This window comes from Myzus persicae, unplaced genomic scaffold, assembly GCF_001856785.1.
Source record: "Myzus persicae strain clone G006 unplaced genomic scaffold, MPER_G0061.0, whole genome shotgun sequence".
NCBI classification, from domain to species: domain Eukaryota; kingdom Metazoa; phylum Arthropoda; class Insecta; order Hemiptera; family Aphididae; genus Myzus; species Myzus persicae.
In genome coordinates, this window is record NW_019101047.1 from 4,917 (window position 1) to 28,779 (window position 23,863).

General features: G+C 31.5%; 4 protein-coding genes and 1 long non-coding RNA gene across 7 annotated transcripts in view; 2 read left to right on the forward strand and 3 right to left on the reverse strand.

Moving 5' to 3' along the window:
• Positions 1 to 37: 37 nt before the first annotated feature.
• On the reverse strand, positions 38 to 1,027 carry LOC111027509. 2 transcript variants are annotated; one of them, XR_002603791.1, is made up of 2 exons: positions 276 to 1,027; positions 38 to 140 (listed from the first exon to the last, which is right to left on the reverse strand). It is a non-coding gene; the product is annotated as an uncharacterized LOC111027509 (long non-coding RNA). The 2 variants fall into 2 exon arrangements; XR_002603790.1 differs by having other exon boundaries at positions 279 to 1,003.
• Positions 1,028 to 2,609: 1,582 nt separating this feature from the next.
• On the forward strand, positions 2,610 to 5,304 carry LOC111027513 (probable tRNA(His) guanylyltransferase). Of its 2 annotated transcripts, none has more exons than XM_022305907.1 (4): positions 2,610 to 2,734; positions 3,308 to 3,451; positions 4,407 to 4,824; positions 4,901 to 5,304. In XM_022305907.1, exons 2-4 carry the CDS (start codon positions 3,348 to 3,350, stop codon positions 5,195 to 5,197), a joined length of 819 nt encoding a protein of 272 aa, XP_022161599.1. In that variant the 5' UTR covers positions 2,610 to 2,734; positions 3,308 to 3,347; the 3' UTR covers positions 5,198 to 5,304. The 2 variants fall into 2 exon arrangements, with proteins under 2 accessions (XP_022161599.1, XP_022161598.1); XM_022305906.1 differs by lacking the exon at positions 2,610 to 2,734 and adding an exon at positions 2,871 to 2,956.
• On the reverse strand, positions 5,248 to 6,782 carry LOC111027514 (thioredoxin-like protein 1). The gene is made up of 2 exons (XM_022305908.1): positions 6,036 to 6,782; positions 5,248 to 5,693 (listed from the first exon to the last, which is right to left on the reverse strand). The coding sequence occupies exons 1-2, from the start codon at positions 6,570 to 6,572 to the stop codon at positions 5,373 to 5,375; spliced, it is 858 nt and encodes a 285-aa protein (XP_022161600.1). The 5' UTR covers positions 6,573 to 6,782; the 3' UTR covers positions 5,248 to 5,372.
• Positions 6,783 to 11,505: 4,723 nt separating this feature from the next.
• Positions 11,506 to 16,438, forward strand: LOC111027522 (alpha-tocopherol transfer protein-like). Its single transcript, XM_022305923.1, has 6 exons — positions 11,506 to 12,257; positions 13,504 to 13,663; positions 14,478 to 14,727; positions 15,171 to 15,281; positions 15,376 to 15,478; positions 15,602 to 16,438. Exons 1-6 carry the CDS (start codon positions 12,116 to 12,118, stop codon positions 15,739 to 15,741), a joined length of 906 nt encoding a protein of 301 aa, XP_022161615.1. The 5' UTR covers positions 11,506 to 12,115; the 3' UTR covers positions 15,742 to 16,438.
• Positions 16,439 to 17,474: 1,036 nt separating this feature from the next.
• Positions 17,475 to 23,863, reverse strand: part of LOC111027521 (flocculation protein FLO11-like) — a 41,374-nt gene continuing 34,985 nt past the window's right edge. Inside the window, exons 14-18 of the mRNA XM_022305921.1 lie at positions 23,496 to 23,828; positions 21,780 to 23,391; positions 21,192 to 21,375; positions 18,681 to 18,959; positions 17,475 to 18,459 (exon numbers count right to left, since the gene is read on the reverse strand). Coding sequence (XP_022161613.1) covers positions 17,723 to 18,459; positions 18,681 to 18,959; positions 21,192 to 21,375; positions 21,780 to 23,391; positions 23,496 to 23,828 — 3,145 coding nt within the window. The 3' untranslated portion in view covers positions 17,475 to 17,722. The remainder of the gene's footprint in view (positions 18,460 to 18,680; positions 18,960 to 21,191; positions 21,376 to 21,779; positions 23,392 to 23,495; positions 23,829 to 23,863) is intronic.

Genomic DNA, 23,863 nt, shown 5'->3' on the forward strand with positions numbered 1-23,863 from the left:
AATAATTGATCCTCCACATATCAATTCATAATTGGAGTCCATTAATTTATATATTGCAACATACCAAGGTGCCGTTCCTACATTATTTTTTTTGACATTGGGAAACAATACGTTTTTTTCAACATATGCTCTACCACAACCTAAAACAATATTAAAAGCTCCATATTTAGATTAAAATGAGTAACAACGCATAACTCTAAAATATATTAGTTATCACACAAACATATAAATAATATTAATAATTAATTGTCATATAACTATTATTTGGTACCTACTACCTATGGTCATATTTGTTCCATAATCGTGAAGAGGCAATAGAGCACATAAAGCTTTTGTCTCGTCTGAACCATCTGAACAATCCTTATGACCATCACAAACCCGCAACAATTCAATACACAGTCCATTTGAACAATGAAACTTGTCCTCGGTGTTTCTATAATTTTATTCAAATGTGTGACAAATAATAATCAAATATTTACTACACAACAGTTAGACTCAACCTTAATTGTATATTACTACTTATCAGCCATCTGCAAGAAATATGGTTAAAAATGATCAAATTTGCATCAAAAACGATTGACTGACTTATTAATATATTATTGTCATGTTAACTGAATTAGAAACAAGTTAGAGAACAAAATATTCTAATAAAAATACCTATAAGGTATTTGCGAATTTGAAGTGTTTATTCAACTTAAAACTTTTAATTTGAAATATATAATATTAAACTATTCAATTAAGTAAAAACAAAAGTTGCTTTGATCCTATGATTCTCTTAACATTGGAGAGGCTTTGTAAAGTGTTTTTTTTTTATAAGTCTAGAGTATCAATAAGTGGGAATTGAGACATTGAGAGGGTCAGAACAGAACTCAGAAGGTATGTAGTTGTACTAGGCACGATGAAAGACACGGCCTCAGAAGATTTTCTAAGACCATAATCAAAGATAATAGATATACAGGTTGCGCAACGAGTAACGATTAACGAGTAACGACTAGAAGTGTCGTCAACTGTTGTTTGATAAGAATTGTATATATATAAATATCTTAAATCGTGGGATAGGCCATTTGTGCTTAATCTTATACACTGGACAGAGCTATGGTTTAAAATCTTGAAGCATAGCTGTTCGTGCCCGAAGTCATCACTGCGCATGAGCACAGTTTATGATCTAAGCATTCATTGGTAATCGTCCTTATTTCTATAACACATTATTGTTTCTTCCCCGTCCCGCGCGATCTATTTCATTTCTCACGCATGCGCAATAAGTACTTCGGGCATGAACAGGTCTGCTTCAAACACGGACTACGCGTGATATATGCTACAGCTCTATCCAGTGTATTAGTGTATAATATGATCTAAGGATAGAATAATGAACATTTTCACTACACTAACCGTAAATTTCTAGAGCGCTATAGTATTTCGCTACATTGTATATACTGTAGCGACCCTATGTTAATCGCTACAGCTAAAGTAGCGTCGCTACAATTAGCGCGCTACTCCCGACCACTGCCATTAGTTATATTTATATTAGTACTTTTACAGCACGATATGTAAAGGTCGACTACCATTTAAACTGATTAAAAAACCGGTCGTCTACTCAAACTTTAACGCGCGCAATTCGGACGTGTCCCAAAAAAATAAAAAATACTCGCACTGTCGCACGCAACTTCACCCTGTCATATAAAAACTGCGCACGCAATTCGGTTATTGACCAAAACTGCTCATTTTTTTGTCACGCAATTCTGATGCAGCCATTTTAAGATGTATAAACAATTTTAAAATACTCATAACTCGAGTTAAAATTAAAATATAATAAAAAACCTATGAATTTGCCTAGATAATATTCTTACCTTTAGATTTTATAAGAGGTCAATTCGCACTAATTTTTAAACTAACGGAGCTACACGTGTTCAGCTGAACGTAAAATTTACAATGTTACGCACTTGTAAGACAGAGACAACACATGCAGGTATCACGTCCTCTTAAGAGGTTGTTTTTTTGTTTTCTCTCTCTCTGACCCATGCGCAACATCGCAAATGTAGGTACGCATAGAAAAACCTACCTTGTGTTATTACTTTTAATATAGGAATGAATTCATCTATAATAAGTCTTTAAGTCAAGAACATTATCTGTGTTCCTACGTTGACCATTTTATGATGTAGATATTATTAATTATTATGCTAGTTATGAGCGTGTAAATTGTTACGATTTAAAAATGCTTATACAAAGCATAAAAATTAAAATATCGTAAAATACTAACGTAGGAACACAGATAACGTTCATAGTTTAAAGTTTAACAGACGAATTCACTCTAATATTACAAGTAACAATACAGGATTAGTTCTGCTGAACAAAATTGTGCGCAGGTCAAGAGCGGAAAAACGAGTGGCGCTCTGACATGGCTCTTAATTACAAAAGTGCCGCGTACACGACTATAATATTATATACTCTATCGGGTGAGAGAACACGCCTATTCTGCGCATCCCCACGAGACACCCTGCTATCGAGACAGGTTCCATTATGGTGGGGTCATGGTGAAGTGTAGGGAGAACAGGAGAACCCGAGGGTTTACCCTGAAGTATTTTTCGAGTCGCACTTTGTTCTCTCGCTGAAGTGCTGGACTGCAGGGACACAAGGCATAGTACTGCGGTCCTATACTAGATAGATACTGCTTATGATCTAAGGCACGGTCTGGACCATGTCTTCTAAGACCGCGATCTAAGTCTTTGATTCTAAGGTATAGTACCCACCACAGAACCTACTTGAGTAGTGAGTACTAAACTGTAATAATATTTATCTTTTGTTATCATCTTATCATTGTACGTTATCACCATTTATGTAGTTACTATAGTTATTTTTTACCACGCTTTTTTGGTTTTTGTTTTGAGTTGTACACGTTTATAAATTAATTCGTTTGCATGTTATTATATACAAAAAAATTGATAAGTCTACGCGACTGGTAAGTATTTATTTATATTATTGTATCGTGCTTATTTACGTCGTAGGTCGCCTTGGCGTGATATGTAGTAGATGGTCCGTAAGTGTGTTCTTACGGAATTGAAAGAAAAAAAATTAACAACGAAAGTTGTAACTGAATCTATTTGAAATTAACTATATGATAAATACATTGAATAGTACACTTGACTGATTCACACCAGTCGTATAAAAATTTCATTAATAGTTCTTATAAGATTCATTATCATTCATATTCTTATATCACAAGAATTTTTACTTTGTAATTTCATGTTTCTGTAATCAAGAAAATTGTTAACATGTTTCACATGTAATTATGTAAATCAATTATTTATAGGCACAGAGTTTTTCATCTCAAATTTAGTACCTCAAAAGTAATGGCTAAAAGCAAGTACGAATATGTGCGAACATTTGAAGTTGAAGACAGATGTTTACAGAATTGTTGGATTGTTGTACGATTGGATGGTCGTTCGTTTCATAGGTCTGTTTTACACTTTAAATTGATTTATTCATTATTTATACATGCCATCTATTAACGTAGTACAAATCTACTAATCATTTTCATTATGTTTTTTTATCAATCTTAATAGGTATTGATACAATAATGGTCAAACAGTAGTGGTTTAATATGAATTGCTTACTTCAGTAGGTATTTATATTGGTATTACACTAATACATAACTGCTATAGTGTTATGTAAAATATATGGCATTTAATAAGATTACTAGTTCACTACAATGAGTTATATCAGAAATACTGCACTAATCTTATTAGTTTATAATTTAGTTAAGTTATGCTGAACTTTTGACTTGTATGTATCTTTCTTTCAGGCAGTGTCAGGTCTAGGATATTTAACACCTGGGGCTAGTTGAATGAAAGTCCCCTTGGCTCAACTAGTACTGAACAAGAGAAAATATTTTTAAAAATAAATCAATAAGGGTATTTTACTCATAAATATTGAAGTTGAAACTTGATCAATTATAAATTATAAAGAGTATATAATATCCTACCAATAAATTCTTAAAAAAAAGCAAGCATAATTTAAAAATGTCTTAGTTTTTTTAATTTTAATCAATCGGTTTTGTCTGAAGACAAGAATAGCATAAAAACTAATAAGTCTACTATACAACAAATCAAAACCTGTCAAAATAGTTTAAAATATACATTTTTAATAAATAAAATACTCTTGGCTTATGATTTTTTCAAAATTTAAGGGTGACCTTAACCAACTGCGCTCAGTGGAAGAACCCTCCCCCCCATTACCCTGATCAGCACTGCTCTAAGATGTAAATTTCCAAATGTAATTAAAATGTATCTTAGAGTAATGTATTTTGTTACTAAACAAACCATCAAGTTCTTGGTATCAAGTGAATAATATTCTTGTCCAAAAAAGAATTTGAGAATTTTAACTTATTAAATTTAAATTATTGTTAATAGGTTTACATCCTCACACAAATTTGAAAAACCAAATGATAAAAGAGCTTTGGAATTAATGAACAGATCTGCTGCAGCAGTTATGGAAGAATTCAGAGATGTATCTTTAGCTTATGGACAGAGCGATGAATATAGTTTTATTCTTAGGAGAAATACAGATCTATACAATAGACGGCAGTCGAAAATTATGTCTGCGATTAACAGTATATTTTCTGCATCATATGTATACTATTGGAATACATGTTTTGAAGATAAAAAACTTTTATATCCACCATCTTTCGATGCTCGGGTTGTTTTATATCCAACTGATCAAAATTTACGCGACTACCTAAGTTGGCGACAAGCAGATACCCACATAAATAACTTGTACAACACAGCATTTTGGGGGCTTGTTTTAATGAAAGGATTATCAAATAATGAGGTACTGATTCTAAGTGAAACAGGAACTTGATGCACTTTTTGATGGAATAAGTACTAATCTTGGATTTTTGTTTTAGGCTGAGAAAGTATTGAGTGGGACAGTGTCGTCAGAAAAAAATGAAATATTATTTAAAGAATGCGGAACTAATTACAATAATGAGTTACCAATTTATAGAAAGGGCACAGTGTTAGTAAGAAAACTTGTTAATTTACCACCATCTAAATCTAAAAAACATGTCATATGTCCATTACACGTAGATATTATAGGTGATAGTTTTTGGGAAGAATATGATGAAATATTAAATTTAAAAGATCTAATATTAAATAAAAACTTTAAGCCAGATGATACATTTTACTTGGTAAAACGGTCTTGAATACATTTTCTTTTACAAATATGAGTTTTATATTAAACATAAAAAATGTATAAATGTTATAATTATTTATTATAATTTTTGAGAATAAAAAAATGGTTTAATGATGATTAATTATTTTAGATTGTTTATTTAGTACACACACCGTATGGTTTTTTATGAACACATATCATCACTTTTAATGAGCTTCTCCCACTTTACCGGCAACACGTTTGAAATCACCCATATTAGTTGTAGATATAGGCATTCCAATAATATCCAAGCTATCTATTCTTGTTACTTCCTCATCAGTTTGATTGTTCACAACAAATATCTGTAGATTATGGACGTTCTGGAATTTAACATATTTCAAGTTGATAATTTTACCATCTAATTCTTCAGGTTTTAATTCAAGTTCTTGTGTGGCTAAATTACATGTTGCAGCATCAAAATCTATGGTGTTTGGCTGGTTAATAAACAACTTCAACGATTTTGGTCCATTATCTTTAGGAGCTTTAATCTAAACAATAATAAAAAAGAAATATCATGTTTATATTTTTAAATAAATCATATAAAAACAATTAAAGAAAAAATGTATAAGCTACATAAAATTTTAGTTTACTTTAAACTTTAAAGGATTGTAGATTTATCAATGACTTAATTTCATACAATAACATTTAGTACTTTTTATTGGTTTATTCAAGCATTTTCTTTTCGTGGTTCAATGAAATTCAGACATTAAGAAGAATAAATATTCATTATAGATCAAAGTGCAAAGCAACTTATATATTTAATACAATTGATAAGCCTGGCGTTACATATTAGTTTATTGGTTACTGCCTATTATTAATGATCAACTCACTTTGATAGAATGCACTTTGACAGATTGTGTGAAAGTTAATGATAAAATAAGTTGCTGGTCACAATCTGATTCAATATAGCCACTGTTCTCGATAAGAGCCGACAACGGATGGTCATCTGAATCATTAAGGGCCTCACACTGAGTTTTCATAATGAATGAGGTAAGGTCCATCTGACCCGGTACTCCACAATCTTCGCCAGAAGCGGCACATGCTGCTTCATACAGTTGTACGATTTTTGATTCAACGGCTGCGATATCAGCACCCTGGATCCTTGCAACTTTGACCTTATTGCGATACAGTATGAAAGTCGGCATGGCTGACACTCCTTGACTGGCGGCAGTTTCCTGGCATTTGTCAACATCCACTTTAAGGAACACTGCACGGTCATACTTGTTTGAGAGTTCGTCGTACAGAGGTGCGACACGTTTGCACGGACCGCACCAGGTAGCAGAGAAGTCTACGACGACCAGCTTCATGCCGTTTGCGTTTAATTCTTCTTGAAACTGGGAGTCATGCATGATTTCTTTGACGACCATTTTGGGTGTTTAACAAACACTGACGAGATCAAAAAAATATATCGTTTACTGTTTAACTGTAAATTTAAAATGGTTTTCGAAACGTAGAATACCTACTGAATAATATTATAACGAGTAGGCATGACACACAAAAATTCTAAATTGTAATCAGTAATCACTAATAGGAAGTCGGGAGGATGTAGATAAATTCCGTGGTATATTATCCAATATTATTTTGCAAGTCAATGAACGTTATCATAAACAGACGAACAGTGTGATCGGATCGTCGATCATAAATTACCTTAATTTTATACTCTGATAACACAGACTAAAATATAATATCATGGTTTGAGTTTTTTTCATTTATTTACGTTAACATTTTGATTAGTGGGTGAATTAACTTGAATACAAACTACAATCGTGAATCGTCAAGCCTTGTTAATTTCAGGCGCGGGGGGGGGGGGTGGTATTACACTTCAGTAAAAAAATGTAAATTGGAAAAAAAATCCCCAGTCGCATTATATTGGGGATCTAAATATAATTTATTCATTTTCCAAATTTTATAATATAAGAAATAAAGTAAATATTGTATAGGTACTATGTTAACAATTGCCATTTTATAAAAAATTGTCTAATACACAATATTTATTTATTATTATTAATATAAGCTTCGGGGCAAATGTAAACTGGGCCCGAAGGTAACTTTTTTGTTGTAAACTCGGCCCGAGAATTTTAGGTAGTAAAAATAGGTAGATTGTAAACTCGGCCCGGAAATTTCAGGTAGTAAAATAAATCGATTGTAAACTCGGCCCGAAAACATACATAGGAGAAGATTCTATGCTTCCGCCTGAAATGTGGGCCAGTGCATCAGTTGAAACGTATTTAACAACAAATGCATGTGAATCATTTCATGCGCATTTTAATTCAAGTTTTAATTCCACTCACCCCAATATATATTCCGTCATTTCAAAATTAAAAGAAGTACAAACAGAAACGTACATTAAAATCAACAGCCTAGATGCACCATTTAAATTCCAAAATATAAAAACTTTTTTTGAACTCTTAGAAAGAACACTTACAAAATATAAAAATAAAGATATATCAGTGAGTGAATATGTAAAATACATATCTTTTTACTTAAAAAAACCATATTTATATATTATTATAATACAATTTTTCACTCATTATTTACACTACAATATTACTTATTTATTTTTTATTATATTTTTACATATTTTTACACTTATACATTTATACGGCCGAAACGCTATCGGTGAAACAATGCATTCTATCGGCTGCCGAAAATAGATATAATATACAATTCAAGAGAGTCTACGGGGAGGGGCATGGCCCCTTGCCCCCCCTTGGATCCGCGCCTGTCTACATATCAGTGCTTATTATTGTCACCATAGTCGTAGTTTACCTGTCGTTTCGTATCGTTGTTTTTGCTCTCATAATGTCTTCAAAGATTTGTTTAAGTTTAGGCCTATGATATGTAGCCAATGATATTTTTTACTGTTGGCCGGAAAATGATACAATCTTAATCGTGCGGAATATTATAACTCTATATTACTGAATTTTCTTTTTTATTCAGTTGTAAGGAAACCTGCCTAAAACGGAAATTTTTATACAAAATACCATATCTACATATTATTATTATTATTTTTTTTTATTTGAATTAAGCCTCGGCAACTATGGCTATTGGCAACAAAGAGTTTAAAATTAAATTAAATTGTTTACATGATATATGTTACATATTAAATATTATTGATAAGGTTGGATTTAAAAATAAAGGTTATAATGTGTTTTATGTTGTCCGGGCGGAGAGCTTCTGACAGAACGTTTGAGATGCCTGCTTCTCGTCTATCCGTTTCGTATGAAAGGCTGGATGTGTTTGATTGAGAGCGGAGTATCGCAGCTGGCACATATTGGTGGGTCTTCCTTCTTCATCAGATACTGATGTGTTATCGATGTATGTCCTATACGAGTTCTATTGATCGAGGTTTCCATTTTCCTCGAGAAGTCTGGTGGAGAGGGCCGTGTGTGGATGGTATTTTTAATTTCGTTTAATTTTGAGGTACCTTGTTTCCATGCCCGTTGCCATATGTTGTTTGATCTACATATTATTATATTACAATATAATTGCAAATATCTAAATTTTTAGTATCATTTGTATACTATTTCTTGACAAATTAAGTACTTTTTGTGTCGCTTATAATTGTAAATATATTATAGCTTCTGATGTTTTGAACAGCAATATAATATGACGAAGGTAACCAGTTGATTTTTCGCCGGGTACCTAAATATAAACTGTATAGGTATATACAGATTACCTGTAGCTATTTATCTGCCGAATTAATAAACGATGTGTGATAGTGTATGATTACACTAATGTAGCGGATCGGATGAATTATATACGCCCCCAAAAAAATAAAATTAAAACAGTAACAATTTAATACCCATATTATATGTTGCACTTAATATTGTTCGCCTTATCGTTTTATATATCTGTCGGGGTTCAAGTTATATGTTCAAGTATGAACGACAATCGTGCAGTTATTCCGGTTTTGTGGGATTCTTAATCATATATAGGTATAAAGCGGTACCGCAGGAAAGTAATCGTTGTGATCGTAATAATCGTATTTTATACATTTATACGACCGTCGTATCCTCAAAATAGTTGATCATGAATCATGATGTGTAAACCAACTTGAGAGCCTTGATAAAAACAAAGACCTTTGTCGAGGTCCTCGTATATATACCTAATACCCAGTACCCATAATTTATAGTTGTTCCTTGTACCCACATGATATTTAAAACACAGCAGTCTGTGAGTATTTGAATCAAATATAACTTATAATATTATAAATTATACCTAATACATTTTTAATGTATATGGTAAAGTGATACGAGTCTTATAATAGTTGCCTCTCAATTTACCGGAAGAGAATAGACCAGTCACTAGATGATTGCCAGATGATTAACAAAAACAACAGATGAGTGGAATCTTACTGAAAAAAAAACGATTTTTACTTGCAAAATAAGTTGCGTGAAGTTGCCCCTCCCCTCCATATTGAAATTTTGATTTCAAAGCTTCACTAAAATTTTGGAACTTCTTTGGAACCAATTCAAACCTAGTTTTCTAAATTTGGAACCTCATTTTTTCAGTTGGGGGGAGGCAACTTCAAGCAGCCCCCTCCCCCACTTTTACGTATCTACTTCAAACCTTCACCAATCTTTTGGAACTTATTTGAAAGTAATTGGAACGCTGGTTTCGAAATTAGCAACTTCACCCATTCTACGGAAAATCTGATTTCGTGCTAACTTTACCTATCGACTATCGAGCTATCGAGCTATCGACTTCAAACAAATGAACTTTAGAAAAATAAAATAAATTAATGAATAAAAAATAAAAATAAATAAAAGATACAAAAATAATTTTAAAAAAATAACTTATATCTAATAAATGGGAGATGTTTCAGATACCCGGTAATTATTCGATGGCCGAGTATTCAATATCATATTTAAAACTCGGTCCTTACCCTGTAATCGTCATAATACCTACATTTGTACACGACTTTAATTCTACATTTTTACTCAACACACATCCTTTGACAGGCAACCGCTGATTCTCTATTCTGCACGACTGTACATCAATATATTATGTATATCTATAGTTAATATAATTCTAAAAAAAAATCTAAAATTATAAAGTAATAAATTATAATTTATTTTGGTACATTTTGGAATAACTAAACCAATTTATAATAGCCAGTTTATAAAAAAAAAATGATTCTTCTGAGATCGTTGTTTATTGAATACCGCAAACCTATTCATAGCGTTACATACGGTACATCGATACCTATATTATAAATGTGACTGAGATATTAATTTTAATCGATATCGATAATTACTTACTTGAAATGTATGATTAATCGATTTATGCTGCATCATTTTAAGAAAATTGGTTATCAATGCATAATCCTAGAGCTTTTACTTTGGCAATAATAATTTGCGTATGGAAAAAATAGGATGAATGTTTTATTATGTATACACAAAAAAAGAGGGTAAGTGGATGTCATTCTGCTGTACATTAGGTGTCTGAGACTGAGAGGTTGCTGTAATGGATGATATTAAATTTGAATTGAATATGATATCAAATTATAGTATACTAAAAATGATTCTGAGCGGAAACAGTATGTTAGTTTAAGATATTTTTTATTGTTATTACTTGTTATTAATATTTGGTAGCCGGTAAGTTATTCTTAAATCATCGGTGATGTTGGAAAAATATTAAATATACCTATGTAAAATTGGGCTGTTTTGGTACAGCAAAATGATTAACGGCATTTTTTGTGTTAATATATGCAAAACGAGTTAAAATATTTTGAACATTTTATCAAGTATAAAAATTGATGAAATAAACATTTGGTGTAAATTTCAAATGTCTACAGTAATTTTTTAATTTACAACAAAATAAGAAAATTGAGTAAATATCCAATGTTGTAAAATTTCAACTTCAAAGGCTCATAAAAATTGAATTTGGTAGAAATTCCGATAGAAATTTTTTTTTTGTAAAGATAGAACTTATAAGAAATCTTGTACTAAATTTTTAAATTTTAGATACAAAAAGAAAAGTCGCTGTAAATTTTTAACTAAATATAATTTGATAATTTTCGTGATTTTTACGAATTTTATCAAAATTCTAAGTTTCAACGTGCATTAAAAATAATGGTGGATATACGCTCAACTTTTTTTTTAATTTCCATTAACAATCACTTACAAAGAATCTTGTATTACGTTTACAAGTTTTTGTCTGAGAATCTAAAAAAACAATACAAGAAGCAGCCAGGACGATTGTTTTTATTAAATTTGAATATATGACCTCTATGGGAACTAGAAAAAACAATTTGAATACCAGCTTATCCTAGTAAATTGTATGTACCTACCTACCTATTTCATATTATTTTTGTTTCTTATTCCTTTTATAATACGCTGCAAGTGTTTAAGTAATTATCTACACCTATTAATTTAAAAAGGTGATTTGTTGATACCGAAGATGGAACTGGAGTTTAGAGCTTAAACGAGTTATTCGCGTATTTTCGTTCGAAACAAACTTGAAAAATCGTCATAAAAATCTCATTTACAAAATTAACATTTATTTAAATTATATCATTATATACATTTTATTGTTAAATAAGTGAATCACAAAGCCACGACCCTGAATTGTTTTCAGGAAACAACTGTGTTGGACTTGTTACAGGTAATATCACGAAAAAATCCAGAAAAATTTACCAAGGCTGAACAAACTAGTTCTATAACACATACGTTTTATACGAACAAGAGAGTATGTTTACGATTAGTATATTGCACCGACTAAATAACTTATGATGTGTTACAGCAACTGCTAAAAATTTTGAATCAGTAGTATAGTTTTGAACGTCGCATCATTGAGATACTAACAGGGTTGAGCGCACTAAAAAAAAAATTTTGTTTTACAAACCTCAAATAATTGTTTTTTTAAAGTTTGCTTACTATTTTCACACAACTCTATATAAGCGAAAATGGTTCTATCACCGCCAAATGAACAACAGGAACAAGCTATCAAAAATCTATACTTCTACAAAGACCCTAAAGAAACTGAAGAAGATATTGACGCTTTGATTGAATGGTTGTCCAAACAACCTCATTTACCTAATATAACAGGTTTGTTGAACTTTGTTTCTCATAATAAAACGAATAGGCACTTTAACTGACTAAACCTTTAATTATTATTATTAACACCTAGCGAAATAAAATTGCCCTTGAAAATGTCACAAAAAAATAAACTCAAACAGTTTTCAAAATCATCATACGGTATATTTTTAACTGTAATATAATTGTAAACCAGCGAATCTTGTTTATCAGAAATATTACTAGATTAAAAATATTATGATGTATACTCTTTTCCATGAAATTAAACAAAAGTTTTTTGAATATTTCTTATTCCCTACGAAGATTAAGTATTAATAATTTTCATATATTTGTGTTACAGAAAAAATTATTAGTCTATAATATTTGTGTACCTATACCAAATTTTGGAAAGTTAGTTGTATTGTGACAAGCGAAAACTCTATAAATAAAGAATAAAGTTGAATTGATACTTTATAATTATATATTTTAAATTTATTAGTATCTGTATTGTTTTAACTAAACCATAGTACGTATTATTTATATCGTACAAAATAACAGACAATCTGATAGATTTCAAATAATTCATTATGTCACGTATTGTTTATGTTTCCCTTTGAAAAATGTAGAGCTATTTATAACCTATAGGTGATCATCAATTTCGCTTTAGCACTCTAATAAAAATCCATTATTAAAAAAATATAATAAATATAATAATACCTAACCTTTTTTTTAGTTTAATAATTATTGCTTTTTCATTATTTAAAATATTCAACCAGTTGTTAATTATTTTTATCTATACAATTGCTTGTTTGTATACATAATACCTACTTATAATTGATAAGCTATAATAGTTGTAGAACTGAAGACCAATGGTATTTAGTATGCATTAATACATAAATACTTTTTTATATAAATAACATAGTCTTTAACATTTAATAATATATTTCACAGGTTACCTATTGGTAACTGAATTTTGATAAAGTTACCTATAAACAGTTGTAATCATAATGTTTTAAATATTTACCACAAGTTCATTTGTTTTTTTTAGATAGTATCTTTTTTAATACAAAAATAAACCATATTTACTAAAATTATGCATAAATATATAATAAGCATGCTGTGGGAAAAAATGTCAAAAATTAGCGACGCTTTTCGTATGTGGAGATTACCGTCTATTAACGGAACTCCAGGAACAGCATCTAGTAACTTGTGGTTAAATAAAGTTTTAAATATAACCCTGCATTTAAAGTAAGCCCGTTTGTTGATTTTTTTCATTTAGACCGAGTATGGTTGAGACATTTCCTCATTGGCCGTAAAAATAATTTGCAAATGACAAAGAAAGTTCTTGAATCATACTTTACGATTCGTGTAGAAATGCCTGAATTTTTCAACGACATGTCAAGTGATGCAGAATGGATTCAAAAGGCAGTTAAAGTTGGGTAAGTTCGTATTCTTAATATTTGATATTATTTAGGTAACTTCTACCTTTCAACCATGATTTTTTTCGTTGCTGTAAATGTCAACAATGAATACTATATCACAAATATTGGACAAAAGTTGAACATGTTTTTAATATTTTAAATTAATATTTTGGTCCATATTCATACTACTCTCGTATGTTTAAATATAATGATTATTAAATATAAATATCAGATGAATCATATATATGCGTTATGTTAATCTAATTTGATTTTAAAAATTTTGTTTTAAATGAATATTTAGATATCTTACATTTCGGAATGCAGTCATCATAATATTAGATGAAAATTTAAATTGTATTAGTTATTAAAATAAATGTAGTATAACTCAACTATTTTTGACGCTTGTGTATTTAATAATATTCTTAAAAATAATGATTTCCGGTTAAGTATAGATTTGTTCCATTTTTAACTAAAGATGTAAACAACTATAGAAATAAACTTGTTTTTCCTTTTAAAGATAAGTGACCTTAATTTAAATGTTTTTTTGATAAATAATATTAATGGGCGTAATAAATTTCAAAAAGTATTTTAGTATTGTATGTCTAGTCAGTGTTATGAAGGCCGGTGTCGCATTTGCGGAATATCGAGAAAAATGACTTCTGCAACTGTTTGTAATAATTATACCATCCGTAAATGAGACTGTTGATACCTATATAGTCGACGATAAAATTATTTTGAACTCCTCGATTGTATAATATGAGAATATGCTCTATAGTGCATGTATACCTATAAAAGTACGTCATTAAAAAAAAAAAAAATATTTGGTTTGTAGAAAAATGTCAGTATTGCCGAAAATGACACCGGAAGCAAATCGCGTGCACATTATTCGGTCAATTGAAAACAACGACGGAGACTTCGATGCGATCGCTATGTGTAAAGGATCATTGAAAACCATTGATTATTTGATGCGTCGAGAACCCGTTTACGGATTGGTGTTCTTGCTCGATCTCAAACATTGTCAACTGTCTTATTTATTAAGCTTCACACCTACATTAACAAAAAACCTAATGAGATGCATAGACGTAAGTAAAAATATTTTTCTGCCGTAAGTTACATAAAATGTACAACATGTATACTAACTAACGCCTATCTGCGTAAAATACAAACATTAATTTTGCGAAAAACTATAATTATTGATAAAAACCAATAGTGAACATAATATTATCCATATAGTTTATCACTAAATTGCAGGCTAAAAAACCGTTAAATTATATAAACAGCCTAGCCTACCTAATACCTATACTCATACCTATAGTTAATTCAAAGAAAACATTCATGCACATTTATAAGAATTATTACAAAATGCAAATATATAAAGTTAATGCATACATAATCTATACATTTATATTTTTAATGTATTAAATCACGTATTAACACAAACAAATGTATACAATATTGTTTACTCTAATTTTAAATGTATACATGATAGCATACTAACGGTAAAACTCTGCGTTTTCGGTTTTAGGAGGCTACGCCATTGCGAGTAAGAGGGGTCCACTACGTGAATCCACCAAAGTTTGTGTCCCGTTTGGTGAATTTCTTCAAACTGTTCATGCCGTCTAAAATTCAAGACCGAGTAAGTAACAATAGTGTACCAACTGAACGAAATACTCGTTTGGCTTGTGCATACCATAACAATTGTATTGATCGTTTTGAACTTTTTGTTTTAGATTGTCATTCACGAAACCTACGACACACTTTACGAATACATTCCCAGGGATGTGTTGCCGGACGAGTACGGCGGTACCGCGGGCAGTATCGAGAAATTCGAAGGTACTTAAATCATACTATTTTCGTCAACGTTCGGCACGATTTCTAAAACGTGCGATCGAAACGGTTTTAGTACCTAATGACTCACGCAGTCCTATTTAAATAACGTCGATTGATTTATTTCAGACGACATCATGAGAGCGACAAAGGAAGACGACGAATGGTACAGAAATATGCCTAAAGCCGATTTATCGAAACGACCAATGCAACCGAAAAAGATTGATATGGACATGAGTGGCACTTTTAAGAAATTGAACATCGATTGAACCACATTATACGCTGAATAAAATATAATTTCGTTCACGGTAGACTTTTAATAATTATACTAGCGATTTGACGTATTTGGTGAATAATAGCCGTGAATTCAAACAATACGAACACGAAATGCTATAATAGTATTATAAGTAGACAGTACTATAACATTTGACAATATATACACGGATAAACGCGGTATACATTCTCAATAATTACTATAGCTATATTTAATATATTTATTTGTTTAGACGTAGAAAACATTATTATATTTTCAATTTTGGTTTTGATATTTTATTTAAATGTACCTTTTGGCCTGCAAAAAGTTACTTAATCGTATTTGTCTGTTTAATGTAGACTGTAGATTAATCGGTAGACATTACTCATTTAGTATTATTTAATTTAATATCTTCGGTATGAGGTATTTATTATTTAAGCATAAAAATTAGAAATAAATGTATTGTATGTTTTTCAACTATGTAGATTATACGTATTGTGGTAATATAATGGTAATATAATGTTTGGTAGTAAAGTATTATTAAAAAACAAAATGTGATTTCGTAAAGCGAAAAATAATAAAAACGTCTTGTATTTATTTTTTTCTTTTAGAAACATGAAACCTAGTGGGAAACGTTTGCACAGTACTGCCACTATTGGGCATTATTGGCCCTATATCATTTATACAAATAATAAAAAAAAAAATGTATCAATATACATACATACAGTACAATACTTTAACATATCTATGTAGGTAGTATACAATACTTATTTACACACCATATTATATCTAAACTTAATTTTTTTCTTTTGTATTTAATTTAACCAGCTTTTTACGCTGTATTTACTTGCCTTGTATTAATTTTTTTGTGTAAAATTGATTATTATTGAACATTATGTTTTAACGACTTTGTAAAATACAATAATATATATTGAATTTTGGGCGCAAGCCCGAAGTTTCTTATACATCATTAAAATAAAATATTACGAAAGGCTCTGCCCTTACAATTGCCACCTTCAGTGCACAGTAAATATTTAGCTAATTAATTTGTCTTGCCCAATCCACTGCTTCCGTCTTTTGTAGTAGTGGCGCACAAAAGGTGGAGGATTTGGAGCTTAAGCCAGATGTGTAGCATAACTGTACAAGGATGTTTTTAGATTTTAGATTATTGTATTTCAATGTATTGTATAGTAATTTTTCTGATCACATTCGGGAGTGTATTATAAAAAAAAGTAATACAATAAAACTATAAAAGGAATGCATATTGAGTGATGTTAAGCGGCGGATGGAGCTTAGTAGTTAGTATGTTATAAATGTATAATTAATGACTCACGTTTTAATTTATGTGTACCAACAAGCAATGATTCGTTTTACAATTATAAACTATACTTTGGTTAGGTTATGTGTTTATAAAGTTTAAAGTTACTGTATGACGTAGTATACATGAGTAACTTTGTATAATATTATGTATATTGTATATAGTAAATTATAAATTTATAGAGAATAGTCCAGTGATGTGAACATATTGTAAGCGTGGGATGTAAGACAGCAAGTTATGAAATTTAAACACAAAGTATCTTATAATTACAATTTATTCTTAAATAAAAATACAAATATAAATTTAATTATTATTACAACATATACGTAATTATAAAATATGTATACAAAACAAATCGAATGAAATTACAATACTTAGGTATATATACTATTTTGATATCGACAGTCCGATTAAATTAATGTAATTTCATTCGAGTTGGATTCTCTATCAAAAACTGGCCCTGCAGAAAATAACATTCAGCGTTTAAACGTAACGAAAAATCATACGTCGGGAGATAGAGATTGAAAGGAAGATAGAGATAAGGGGGGGGGGGGGTAGATGTAGAGAAAGAGGAACAGAGATAGAGAGAGAAAGAGACTAGGAATTTTGTTTTGTCTGTTTTTGTTTTCGCTTTTCGGTTTTGTTTGTGCTATCGCGAAGCGTACACCTGCAGGTTATATCAGTTATTGCACACTGCAGGCCCGGACGACCAGTTGCAAATGCCGCCCACTTGGTCGAACGACAGTCCCTTGGGGCACGTGTACTCCCACCCGAACAGCGCTCCGTATTCCGTCTTGGCGCAGGATATGAATTTCTGGCACGAGAACGGATGCGGGAAACTGCCCATGTCCAGACACTCGATGTACCCGTCCCCGTGTATGCGGACCTTGCCCTTGAGAGCCACCCGCTGTTCGCTAGAGTCGGACGCCTGTTCCGGTTCCGAATAGTCGGCGTACTGTTCCTGCGTGTTGTCGTTCAGGTACTGCGGCGGCGCGGACGTCGCGGCTGTTCCCAGCGGCGTGGTCCTCGACGGACCTCTTCGCAATATGAACGTTTGCCGAGAGGTGGCCGGCGGCAGGGCGGTCGTGGGCGATTGTCTCGCGACTGGCGCGAACGCGTTGTTCGTCTGGAACGGTAGTCCGGGATACGGGACCGGCTGGAAGGGACCCGCCTGGAACGGAGAAGGCTGGAAAGGTGCCGGCTGGAACGAGGCCGCGGGTAGCTTGATGGATGGTGGCGGCGGCGGCGGAGGCAGTTGAGGTTGCGCCGATTGTCTCAGTGACTGCACCGGCAGTCGAGCCTGCTGGACGCCGTTGAACGCGTCTACAGAATGTTGTGGTGCTTGTGGCTCGTAATATTCGTGGTTCTGAGTGGTTTCACGAAAAACGTTCTGCTGCGGACTGTGCGTAGAAGGTCCTAAGGGAAAAAAATCGTAAAAATCAAGCAAATACATTTTTCAATTTTATCCACGGTAACTATATAACCGCTATAGCCTAACTCGTTTTACTTGTTAATATAAATAAAATCAATCTATTCATTGTTATTTTCTAATTATTTGTCACATGTTTACCCATTTCTTTGCTATTATAGCACACAGACACAAATAATATTATATAGTGTGGATAAGTTATTCTTACTGAATTCGTAATTTGATGGAGGCGCCGTAGCGAGTGTATGTATGGCAACTACAGCTGTATTGGCCAGGTCTTCTGTTGATCCGCCAATTTTACGATCATCTCGGGTCTTCGCAAAAAGACTCGAATCGTCGAAATATGGTTGTGCTGACGTACTGAAGAATTCCCGATCACTGTCGTCTAAAGTTTCTGGTGTTGTACTTGTAGTTATTGTATTTTTCAATAATGGTGTTCGGCTTCTAAATCTTCGTTCAGGATTTCGAGTTTTCGGTGTAGTTATTTCTTTAAAATAAAATGTAGCAGTTTTAGTAATGATAATATAGGTTTTATTCGTAAATATTATAATATACCGTTTATTATGTTTGATATTGATAAAAAATAAGTATAAGCTACCGACAACGTGATAAATAAGGGTAAAAATATATTTTGTTTTTAGTAAATTAAATTCTCATTTCAATACCTACTTAATTGTTATTATTTATATCAAAATTAAATTTAACGAGAGCGTTTTATACACTTTGTGTTTTGTAACATTAAATTATATTACAATAAGTAAAAACTTTAATATTGTTATATCACGTTATCTCTTAAAAGTAAAGAATTTGATTTAGTACAATAATAATTGTATGATTACGCCGTGGGATACTTGTGGGTATGGCATTGCACTTAGGTACAATAACTTGTGGTAGTAACAAAAATAAAATTAATGTAATTTATGGTAGTTATTACTTATCAGGTGTATTATAATATATTATATTTAACTTTAATACAATTTTATTTATTATTGAGCTAATTAGGAATTAGATTTTTCAATTAGGTAAAATTATCTGACTATATTTATACGTAACTAGCTGCCCGTGTATTATATAGCTATATAAAAAAACCCCTTTTACCCTCTTAGCTAGAGGTCTAATTTTGAAAAATCCTTTCAAAAAAAAAAAATAATATTTACAAATGACTTTAATGATTCTATTCACATATTATTATAGCAAAATGATGCTATAGTTAAAATTATAATTTGCTTAGTTAACACGTTTATCGCATATCGATAACACAATTTGTGTAATTGATCTATTCAATGTTTACCATTCAACTCTTGACTTAATAAAAATATTATGTTAGTTTGTAGTTTAAAATTTCGGCAAGTATTCCTAGGTTATAAATTATAGCGGTTGCGGCCATTGCTATGTATTATCGTCAGTAGACAAATTAACTGCCGTAGTTTCGTGTCGAAACAAAGATCTATTATATCAATATTATATATTTTCTAGCTGATCCTATGGATTCTATATGAGACTCGCATGTGATAATGTGAGCAGTATATTATCAGGTAGGCTACCAATCTGCACTCTGCAGTGGCTTACGGACCCCGCTAGGTGCACACTCTATACGAATAATATGTTTAATTTTAATTTTATTAACTATTTTGAATATTATATACATGCCGATGAGCGGTCGTAACTCAGCCGACAGCCACATTTTAACTATTAATTATGTCATACGGACAATTTTATAAGCTAAAGCTCGCTGTAGCTTTTTCAACTCAAAAAAACACTCAGGAACTAAAAAAATAAATCATCAAAAAAATACTAAAAAAAAAATTTAAAAAAAAAGAGTTTAAAATTGTTTTCTTAAAAACCTTCTCCTAGCAATTACGAACAAATAAAAAAAAATTGAGCCAAATCGGCCCAGCCGTTCTCAATAGATGAATTGTCATACATTTTTGGCTTCATTTATATATATATGTTACGGGCGTGGAAAATTCGGACAATGTATACAATGGCTGGACATTGTATACAGTGACCGGGCATTGTATACAATAGCCGAAGTATATTGGGCAATGTTAATTGTGAAGTATTTATACAAATAATCTGCATTTTACCTAATCAATGATATTATATACTAATTTAATTATACTCATTTATATGGTTATTTATATAAGAGTATTACAATTTTTTTTAAATTAATTAAATTTTAAATGTATTTGAAGGTAATGCAATAAAATATTATGTGCATAATGTTCAGTTATACGATATTATACATGAAGTTCATTTGTCAATTGGACATTGAGGTAGAAATAGAATGGAACACGAGATTAATAAAAAGTACAAAAATATAAATAGAGATGTAATAATGTTATACTTAAATAATTGCGAATCGTATAAAAAGAAGGGAAGTACAGCTAAAAAAGGGTTATTTGTAAAACCAATCATATCTTCTGAAATGAATTCTCGCTGTCAAATTGACTTGATCAAAATGCAAGCACAATCAGATGGAGAATATAAGTTCATATTAGTTTATCAGGATCATCTAACAAAATATATTATGCAGATTATTTGTATAAATACTTCACAATTTACATTGCCCAATATACCTCGGACATTGTATACAATGCCCGGTCACTGTGTACAATGTCGGGCATTGTATACATTGCCCGAATTTTCCACTTTGCCCGTAACATATATAGATTTATGATTACATTTTAATAAAATTGTTTACAAATTCATAACATACCTTCTTCGTAGCTTGAAGTTGAAGTAGTTGTATATTCGGGCCTAAATTTTCTCCTTCTATTTACTTTTGACGAATATGATTCTGTTGCAGATGAACTTGGAGGTGATTCTTCGGTAGTAGTAGTTGTTGTCGTTGAACGTTGAACTGGTCTTGTAATTCGTGTACGAATTCTATCTTTTTGAATCTTAAAAAAAATATTTATGAAACTTAATACCAATATTATGATAATTTATTGTCAAATACAGTAGAAAAAAATGAGTATGTTAGCATTTATGTTTATTAGTGGATGGGAAGCTTAGGATGCAATGCAGTGGCGTAGCGGATGCTCGAACCATTCGTACCTGTCTTTATTTTATCATGCAACTTATTTCCACCGATTTTTAATCGTCAGTATGGTTCTTGTTAAGCCAAAATAATTTTTCCAGTTTAGATTTAATCATGCAGCAGTCATCAATTCACCAGCGACCACAACATTTACACATTCGTAATTCATATTAATGAGGTAGTTTATATTATTAGTAGCTTTCGTGCGCCTGACCGACGATTCGTTTTAGTTGTTTTAACTTGTTATGCAAATTTCATTCATACCTCTTCTGTCGATTCAGTGGTGGTAGAAGTGGTTGGTCTGAATTTTGTTTCACTTCCTCTGAACAGCTCATTTGGTCGGTCATCATTTGTCGACTCATCGGTCAGAGTGTTAAGTTCTAGAGAATCATATGCTCTGACTCTACCCCTATTTCTAGTTACATTTTTGACAGGATTTGATGTAAACTCATTTTGAGATCGGCCATCTGGCGAAGGTATAACTTTAATAAATAATATTTTTTGTTCTTCTTTTAAAAATCTTGAATTTTGTCTGCCCAGTGACGGAGATCGTGGTTTATCAATTTTACCTTGAAATCCATCGTTTGCTCTTACTGATCCTCTGAAAGACTTCGTTATTTTATTAGTGATTGGCTGTATTGTCATTTCAGTTGTACTATATTTTATTGGCTCAAAACTATCGACTGTTGTTATTTTAATTTCCTCATCATTTATTGAAGTCTCTTCGACGTAGTTTGTAGTTGGGACATGCATTGTAGTAGGAGTGTTGTATGTTGTCGTTTCATAACGAACATTATCTGCATTTTCTTCACCATTTAATAGTTCTGTTATTGTTTCTTCTGTTGTGGTTGTGGTAGAAGAAATTGGTCTGCGGCTTCTAAAAAATCGTGACCTTTGTACTTCTTGTACTTCTGTATTGTTTATTACTGGTAACTCTGTTGTTCTTTGTCTGTATCTAGAAATAAACTTTCTAGTTAATGGTAGTTGATTATCTGTGGCACTGCTAGTAGTTTGTCTAAATCTATTAATTTGCCTCGTACTTGATTCTGATGTGCTTTCAGTAGTTGATGTAACAAATATTTTACTTGTGGTACTTATACTTTCTGTACTATAATTACTAGCTGGTCTGATAAATCTGTTAATATATTTATTTAAACGATTTTTTTTCTCTGTAGTTGTTTCAACTATTTTTTCTGTAGTTGTTTCAATTACTTTCTCTGTTGTTGTTCCATTGTTTTCTGGAATGCCTATTAACTTTCTTAGAGTTGGTCTGAAATGTACTGGACCTCCAAATCGACCTTTGAGTATTGATTTCTGAGTTGGTTCTTCAACTATGGCTATATTTTCCATTGTTGTCGATAAAGTAGTAGTTAATGGAGTTGTAGTGTGTGTGATAGATTGGGTAACTGGTTCAGTTTTCTTATGCTCCAATAAAAAGTTTTGAATATTTTTTACACGAACTCTTTGCCTTTCTGTAGCAGCTTCATATATAGATGTAATAACATTAGTGACAGTCGATGTTGGAGCTTTTGTAGTACTTATAGTATTACTGATCTTTTTATCAATTGAAACTGAGGCTTTGGTTGTACTTGACGTATCGTTCATTTTTTCAGTATTTAATATTGAAGTTTCACTACTTTTTGCAGTAGTAAATGTGGGAACGTTTACGGTTGTTGTGATTGTCTCGGTAAATGGTTCAGTATTGAATAAGATGGTCGTAATTATGCTAGACTCTGTTGTTAAAGTCATATCACTCACCTTGGTGTTTTTATTCTCTCTTGGTTCTTCGACATTGTCTTTCGTGGTTGTTTCGATCAATGTATCATCGGGTGTTGTTGTAGTGGTTGTACTCCTTTGCCTTAATAATGAAACATACCTAAAATACATTATGATAGATTGATATAATATACATATATAAATATATTTATAATACGCAATAAATAATATAATGTTTATATATTTTATTATTGCGTGATATACCTTGGTGCCTGTGAAGTAGATGATACTGCAACTGGAGTGATTTCTTCATCACTTATTTCATCTTCTTTGTAAGTTGGTCTCTGTCTACGCAGAGTAACATATTTTGGACTCGTTGTTTCTTCGGGATTATTTTCTGTTGATTTAGCCCGACTAATTGTGGTATACTTAGGCAATGAATCACTTTCAGAATTTTCATCAGCTACTTCTCCTAAATCGCGGAATCGGGTTCTATCGACTGTTTTATATGTTGGCTTGAATCTTTCAGTAGTTGCATCAGTTGGAATATCCTCTTCTTCTGATTCTTGGGTGTTATCAATTACATCTTTAGAAGGCCTAAAATAAGAAATGTCAAAACAATTAATATTATG

Bases quoted from the DNA above. Each gene is read 5' to 3' on its own strand.
- LOC111027513 (XM_022305906.1), top strand. From the start codon at position 2,916: ATGTTATTATATACAAAAAAATTGATAAGTCTACGCGACTG. The intron at 2,957-3,307 runs GTAAGTATTTAT...AATTATTTATAG, and splicing joins TTGATAAGTCTACGCGACTG to GCACAGAGTTTTTCATCTCA. The intron at 4,825-4,900 runs GTACTGATTCTA...TTTTTGTTTTAG, and splicing joins AAGGATTATCAAATAATGAG to GCTGAGAAAGTATTGAGTGG.
- LOC111027514 (XM_022305908.1), bottom strand. From the start codon at position 6,572: ATGGTCGTCAAAGAAATCATGCATGACTCCCAGTTTCAAGAAGAATTA. The intron at 5,694-6,035 runs GTGAGTTGATCA...ATTATTGTTTAG, and splicing joins TCAAAGTGCATTCTATCAAA to ATTAAAGCTCCTAAAGATAA.
- LOC111027522 (XM_022305923.1), top strand. From the start codon at position 12,116: ATGGTTCTATCACCGCCAAATGAACAACAGGAACAAGCTATCAAAAAT. The intron at 13,664-14,477 runs GTAAGTTCGTAT...TTTGGTTTGTAG, and splicing joins CAAAAGGCAGTTAAAGTTGG to AAAAATGTCAGTATTGCCGA. The intron at 15,282-15,375 runs GTAAGTAACAAT...TTTTTGTTTTAG, and splicing joins CGTCTAAAATTCAAGACCGA to ATTGTCATTCACGAAACCTA.